Here is a 7,229-nt window from a genome sequence, read left to right as displayed (position 1 = left end):
TGGATATTCCAAGCTCCTTGAACCTTTGGCGCTAAGCAGTCTGTCCATTCATCGTAGGCCATATTGCCGTATGTACGATCCTGTTCAGTACATGTCAGTCTTTGGTTGTATAAGAAGGCGGTACATGTTTGCGCTACTCACTTGAAGGACCCCGGATATATGCAGGATACCACGCAGGGGATTGGTACACGCCTTGATGGCGCGCTTCACATCCTGTAACTCTGCCACACTGCCCGCAATGCACACTGCTTTGCAACCCTGTGCAATCAGTTCCTGCAAGAAGCCTTGCTCGTCTTGTGTGTGACCAGCAGAGCGAGAGAGATACACCAGTTCTGTCGCGCCATGTTCCGCCATCCAGTTCGAAACTGCCCGACCAAGGCCCCCTAGCCCGCCAGCTATGATGTAGGAGGCATTGGGAGAGAAAGTGAAGGTGGTCGTAGTAGGCGACGCAGGAAGCCGGCTAGGGTCCTCAGGTATCCTCAACAGCAACTTACCGATGTGTACTCCTTTCTGCATGTGTCGGAAGGCGTCCATAGCATCGGTGGCAGCGTATATAAGTACAGGAAGAGAGGCTCCAAGTTTCCCGGCTTCGTACCGGTTGAGGATCTCGTCAAGCAAACTATAGATTCGTCAGCACGATTATACCATAAGCATATATCCACGGCCTCATAATGCGCACCTCCTGAGAAGATCTGGACGTTCCTCGCCGAGCTGAAGAAGATCCACACCAAAGAATGCCCGGTTCTTGGCAAACGGAGCCATGCTGAGAGCCCCGTTCATCAACATGTCTACTTTGCCGAGCTCGACCATTGTGCCGAAATTTGAAACGCACTCCCAAGAAGCGTGCAGTAGTTTGCCAGCCAGAGAGTTGAGAACGATGTCAGCGCCTCTGCCGTCGGTCTCGGCCATTAACCCAGCCACAAATGAGTCGTCTCGAGAATTGAAGATGTGGTTACGAGGAAGTGAAAAATGCTTGCTCAGGTACTCTGCCTTCTCTTCACTACCCACCGTTGCGTAAATCTATACATGTTAACCAGCGCCCTTCGGAAAGAATCAGGTGGACACAGGGGATACCTTGGCCCCCATTGCTTGAGATATTTGCATAGCTGCCAAGCCAACACCTCCACAAGCGGAGTGTATCAGTACGGTCTAAGGAGGGATTAGTATACTCTATTATATCTCGCTGTCAAGAGAATCAATTACCGAGTTTTTTCGAAGGCGGCCAAGGTGTATGAGTGAATGCATGGCTGTTAGGTATGGGACCAGCATTGCGGCTGCATCTTGAAGGGATAGAGATTGGGGCAGTTTCCAGCATGAGCTGCTCTTCGTTATAGTGCTTGACTGGCACAAGCCAGATCCTATCACGCCAACTCGATCACCAGGCTGCAATCCCGACACATCAGGGCCTACGCGGCGAATGACCCCGGTAGCCTCCAAGCCTAGCTGTGATTTATTTCCGACGAATCCCATGCCGATCATGATATCCTTTTCATAGATGATGGTCAGCCAATATTTCTTCATGTTTCATATGCGAAATCGAACATACGCGGAAATTGAGGCCAACATAGCTTATGTCGACTTCAACTTCGTCGCCGACAGGGGCATGTGTTCTCTGTGCAGCCCAACCACAGTTCTGCATCAAGCCGTATGATGGAAGGTGCAATTTCCTCGAAGCATTACTGAATGACAAGTCGATGCGTTGTGTCGAAGGGTCGACCCAGTGGTATCGGCCGACGTAGACTGTTCTGTTAGATATGGAAAACTCAGTGTCCTGACAATTGGTTCGATTTTCATCCTTTCCAGGCCGAGTCGCAAACTCATAGACGTTCAAAATCTGCTCGACATCGGCCGAGTTGACATCGTCCAGCTCTAATATCGAGATGTCCAGCATCGTTTCTCGACGTAAACTTCGGATAAATCCGTGGGAGAGTCCATACCGAGGGTCGCTACACGTGAGTTGCGTGTCCCTAGTCAGCCATAGGATGTGTTGAGCTTCGGCTTTGACGAGGTAGTTTCTCAAGTCATAGAATGCTTCTTCAGATAAGTCATAGAGGGCGGGTCCACCAAGGTCCAGAAGGGAGATGATGCAATGCCCTGATGCAGATGGATTCTTAACCGTGCTCCATGATACTCTATAACCTCTGCTTTCAAGAGCGGAGGCCACTCTAGCCTCGAGAACGCCTTGTGAACCGGGAGTCAGGAGTGTGATGTCGTCTTCTCTACGACGACTCGATGAGAGTTTGGCGTAGAAGGCAAAGCCACCGCTGTGCGATGATATAGAATGACTGGACGTCGGTGCTAGGAAGTCGAAGCCAGCTGAAAGCATTTCGCTTTCCCATCCCTCAGTCGTGGCGGGCAGATTGCTGGTTATCCTACCTGCTTCGCTCATTCCACACTGCGGTAACATACCCTATTAAGAGCCATTTAGAAGATTCCGGGTTATAGGTCAGGCAGCTTAACTCACAAATGCATAATTGGATGCCAATGCTGCTATAGCGACGTCAGAATACTCAAACAGTGCGTGGTACGGGGGGAAACTACCTAGGTAGTCTGCCTTTTTCGTCATCAGCCATCCAGATGGGGCAAGGAGTTCGTGTATGCTTTGAAGCGACTCCCGAAGCCCGCAAGTCATGTCTGACAACTGATACAAATCAGCAACGTCTAGGCTAGTTCAAGCAAGAGCATGATCATTGCAGCTTACGTCAAATGCGATGATGAGGTCGAAGCTTTGTGGATCAAACCCCTGGCCCCGAATATCACGGCGTACATCCAGCAGCCTGTAGGTGATGCCGCCGGGGTTGTCTTTGAACTTGAGCCTGGCCTCATCTAGGACCACGTTTGAGGTGTCGGTGACAGTGTAGGAGGAGAAAAGCTGCGTACCCTCCATCGTCGTCAGGCCCTCAAGAGCCATTGTTGTCGTAGTGCCCGAACCGGCCTTGATCTCGAGGACGCGGAGCCGAGGATACGTATTACCAAGCATACCCAGTATATGCTTCCCCTGCTGGAGTGAATTGTCTCGTAGCTCGTTATGCCTCGACAGGACATTTTCGCCAGACAGAACCTCAGTCGCCGAAAATTGTCCATGGATAATCTGCCGGCAGTGTTCAAGGATCAACAGCGCGCCTCTGATCAAGACGTCCCAATCTTCATCGGCAGTCTTTATGGCGTCCAATTTGGAAAAGGTCCTTATAAAGTGCTGTCGACACTCTGGACTGCCCATGACCTCCAATGCGGTGGTCGAATCTTGATATTTGGTGTGGAACCTCGCATCCTGAGCGACAATCCAGCTCTTCCACTGGAGCATCTCAGGCTGCTCAACCGTGAGGTCCAATATGCGAGGAGCGGTTTCCAAGATGCAACATGTTATAAATGTGTCGACTAAGCTCTCCACTGAGCATTCATCATTTTCAACACTGGTCATGGTTGGCTTTGACATGAGCAAGTCGATGAGAGGCTCCCATCTCAGGCTGGCTGTCTTGGGTATAGATACCGAAGTCCCGGCGCGCTTGTCAATCGGGACAGATCGTAGCCTTTTAACAGCGAGCACCAGATCCATGTTCTCAGATGCTATTGTTGCAGCCCACGAGAAGCTGCGACTCCCGTCGTCGTGACCGTGGACCTCGCATCTCATTCTGGGGGCTCTCTCGGCAACATATATCTCCCCAATCGACTGGGGAACTTGCATGGAGTCAACGCGACGGGGAAGCCCATGTGCAGATGCCACGCCCATCAGCTGCAAACATCGGTCGATGTCGGTCGGATGAAGAATGTAATCGGATTCGTGGGAACTGCCATAAGCATGTATGGTTGCCGAGGCTATGGGTTTGACTGGATCGACTGAAATGTCGGCTAGCCTTCGAAAGGCCTGCCCATACTCGTAGCCATGTTTCCTCATCAGCTTGTACCATTCTTGTGCATCAACAGCTCGGACATGAGGCTTGATTCTAGGAAGAAATTGTCCCCTATCCTGGTCACATCGTGCGCGCACCTCTCCATGACAGTGTTTGGTCCAGGCCAGCCCATCATAAGATGAGATGGTGAATGAGTGCCATTCCGAGTCCACCAAGTCGGTATATCGTGCCATCTTCAGAGTGGTGATGATCTCAATCTGTTTTCCTGGATAAAGATCCAAGAAGGCTGTCAAAGCAAGGTTTCGAATTGAGTAGGCTGTGCTTTTCAGCTGCAGTTGCGCACAAGCAGCCCCAGCCATTGCAATATAGCCAGCAACAGGGAACACCACCCTTCCGCGAAGGACATGATCGCCGAGCCAGAGGACATCGCCGAGTCGTAGAAGATTTCTCCATGCTGGTTCGAGCTCAGACATGACAGTGATTCTTGAACCGAGCAGTTCGTGGTGTGGTGCTTTACGCAGTCGCCAGTCTCGGGCGAGTCGGCTCTCCCGCCAATACCTCACCCGGTTCCATGGATACGCGGGCAGATCGGGAAGTACGCTACCCATGCCGGTGACGCTCAAGAGGTCCATTGGAACACCGAGACAATGCAACGAGCCCAAGGCGGAAAGAAGCTGGGACTGGAGATCTGGGTCGTTGCGAGTCAGGGTTGGGACATAGACGGGATTCCTGCCAGGTGCTGCTTTGTGTCTCTCAAAGATCTGTCTCAGAGGTCCCGAGAGTGCCGAATGTGGTCCAATCTCCAGGAATGCTCGGGATTGATTACCGTCTTGCAAGATGGTTTGAACTGCCTCAGAAAACTGCACGGTGGAGGCCATGCCTCGACCCCAGTATGCAGCATCAAGTGCGGTCGGTTCCGTGATCTTGGCCAAGGATACTGTTGAATACAGAGGGACCATTTCCGTGTTATGACGAATGTGAGAAGATATTACACGCTCAAAGTCGGCGGCTGATGTCGATATCTGATCTATTCAGGAGTTAACAATGATGTGATGAATTGCATGAAGCTGCTGCACCTACATGAATGATAGGCCACGGACAGCCGAAGCTTCCTGCAAACCACTTCCGCCTGCTGGTCTTTAATTCTGTTGTACACAAGCCCGAGCTCGCCGGGATCTCCCGATAGAACTGTGCTGGATGGGCTATTCTTGCAAGCTACGGCAACATGGCCGGCGCCTTCGAGATATGGCATTATCTCCTGCCATCCCATGCCCACAGAAATCATGCCTCCTTTTCCCTCCTGAGGCTTGACCACGATACCTCGGTAGTATGCAAGCACAATGGCGCTTCTGGCCGAGATTGCTCCAGATGCATAGCCTGCCGCAATCTCGCCGCTGGAATGCCCAACCACTGCCGAAGGCTTCAGGCCCCAGCGGCGCAGTTGGTTGACGAGTCCTATTGCAAGAGCAGTGCAGAGTGGTTGCGCAATATCTGTCTCATGTATGCGTGCATCTGTTGCAGTCTTGGAAAGCTCAGCTTCCATTCGTTAGCTTCAGTAAGACGAGAGCAAGCAAACACGAACCTTGTATACGCCAAACCGGTGCATCGGGCAATTCCTGCAGGAATTTATCCAGCGACTGGATATCTTCTCTAAACTGTTTAGATCTTTCCAGCAGTTGTTTCCCCATGGCAGCCCACTGCGACCCCTGCCCAGTGAACACCCAAATGGGGTCGATTGGCCTTACTGAGAGCTTCCGAAACTCGGACTTGGCTAGCGGTCGATTAGGGTGACCTATCGCAAATGCACGATGGGAGAAATGTTGCCGTCGACAGCAGAGGCTATAAGCGAGATCATCCAAGACGTTGAGCCTCGTCTCAGTGTATTTGACGAGATCATCAAGTCTCCTGTCCAGAGCAGCTGGGTCCTTGGCGGATAGCAGCAACAGTCGGGAGCCATCGCAAAATGTTGACGTCGGTCTTTCAAGGTGTCCAGTCTGCGGCAATGAGGAGAAGTGCGTGGCAGAGTCGATTATGACGTGAGCATTTGACCCGCCAACACCAAAGCAGTTGATGCTCACTCGCTTGCTCTTCCCGCGAGGAAACCTCATGGGCTCCGTTGGAACAAGAAGGTTCGCCTCTTTGAATGGAATCTTGGGATTTGGCGTTTTGAAGTAGATGTTTGGTGGGATGGTGTCATGCTCAAGGCAAAGAACGGATTTGATGACGGCCGTAATTCCAGACGCTCCCTCAGTGTGACCGACATTTGGCTTCACGGATCCTATCACAGTTCCAGCTCCAGTCCCAGCTTCGGTAAGCAACTTTGCAATGGCGGATGCTTCGATGACGTCTCCGACCCTAGTGCCTGTTCCGTGACATTCAAAGAATGCTGTCTGGCTTATATCCTGAATGCCGGCCCGCTGGTAGGCTCGTCTGATGAGTGACTCCTGTCCGTCCAGCCCAGGAGTGCTTGCGTTTGGTGTCCGTCCGTCAAAATTGGTCGAAGTAGCACGTATAACGGCTCGGATGGGGTCATTGGCCTTGATAGCATCGGCCAACCGCTTGATGTAGATGACGGTGACACCTTCTCCGCGACCGTACCCATCGGCCGCTTCATCAAAGGTTCTGCAGACGCCACTTGGTGAGAGCACTTTGCTATCAGACATGCCTATGGTCATGAAAGGGCTCAAGATGAGGTTAACTCCAGCGACTACCGCCGATGAGCACTCGCCGGCGAGCAAGGCCTGGCTAGCTTCGTGCAAGCCTACCAGCGAGGACGAGCAAGCCGTCTGAATAGTCATGCTATAACAAAGGTCAGTTCCACTGCCTCTACGAGGTTATAAGGCTGACCTACCTCGGTCCGCGCCAGTCATTCTCATATGACAGCCTGTTGGCAAGAGTAAATTGCCCCGTGCTCGAGACATGATATCTGTCCGTGGCCTGAGGGTCCTTGCTGTCAAGATCGAGCCAGTCCTCGCCAAACACTCCAACATAACATCCCACGGCTCTTCCTCTTGCGTCCGTTTCACCTGCACTTTCGATACACTCCCACGTAACCTCCAACAGTTGCCGCTGCTGGGGATCCATTCTTTCCGCGTCCGCAGGCTTGATGGAGAAAAAGTCGGCGTCAAAGAGAGCCGGGTCGTCTTGTAAAAAATAACCTCGACGAACCTTGATCGACTGGGTCTTGCCGGGTCCATAGAATGAGTCAATTGAGTAACGCGTACCGGGGACTTCACAGAGCCCGTCCTTCTTCTTCATGAGAAAATCCCAAAAGCTGTCTGTGGACCTGATACCTCCAGATAGCAGTACAGCCATTCCAATGATGGCAATATCAGTGTCAGCTTGGTCATGCTCGAGCCCATTTTTGGTGGCGGCAGA

The 7,229-nt window shown here is 52.0% G+C and overlaps 1 protein-coding gene across 1 annotated transcript; it reads right to left on the bottom strand.

The window, feature by feature from the left end:
* Nucleotides 1–4,176: 4,176 nt before the first annotated feature.
* Nucleotides 4,177–7,109, bottom strand: HRG_08272 (acyl transferase domain-containing protein; the record flags this gene model as incomplete). Its single annotated transcript, XM_044866743.1, has 6 exons — nt 4,177–4,362; nt 4,415–4,878; nt 4,932–5,387; nt 5,434–6,295; nt 6,368–6,650; nt 6,703–7,109. The coding sequence occupies 6 exons, from the start codon at nt 7,107–7,109 to the stop codon at nt 4,177–4,179; spliced, it is 2,658 nt and encodes an 885-aa protein (XP_044718632.1).
* Between the last annotated feature and the right edge of the window lie 120 nt (nt 7,110–7,229).

The sequence above is a fragment of the Hirsutella rhossiliensis genome (genome assembly GCF_020360975.1).
Source record: "Hirsutella rhossiliensis strain HR02 chromosome Unknown scaffold00009, whole genome shotgun sequence".
In the NCBI taxonomy this organism is placed as follows: domain Eukaryota; kingdom Fungi; phylum Ascomycota; class Sordariomycetes; order Hypocreales; family Ophiocordycipitaceae; genus Hirsutella; species Hirsutella rhossiliensis.
This window is presented reverse-complemented; position numbering and strand designations above follow the sequence as displayed.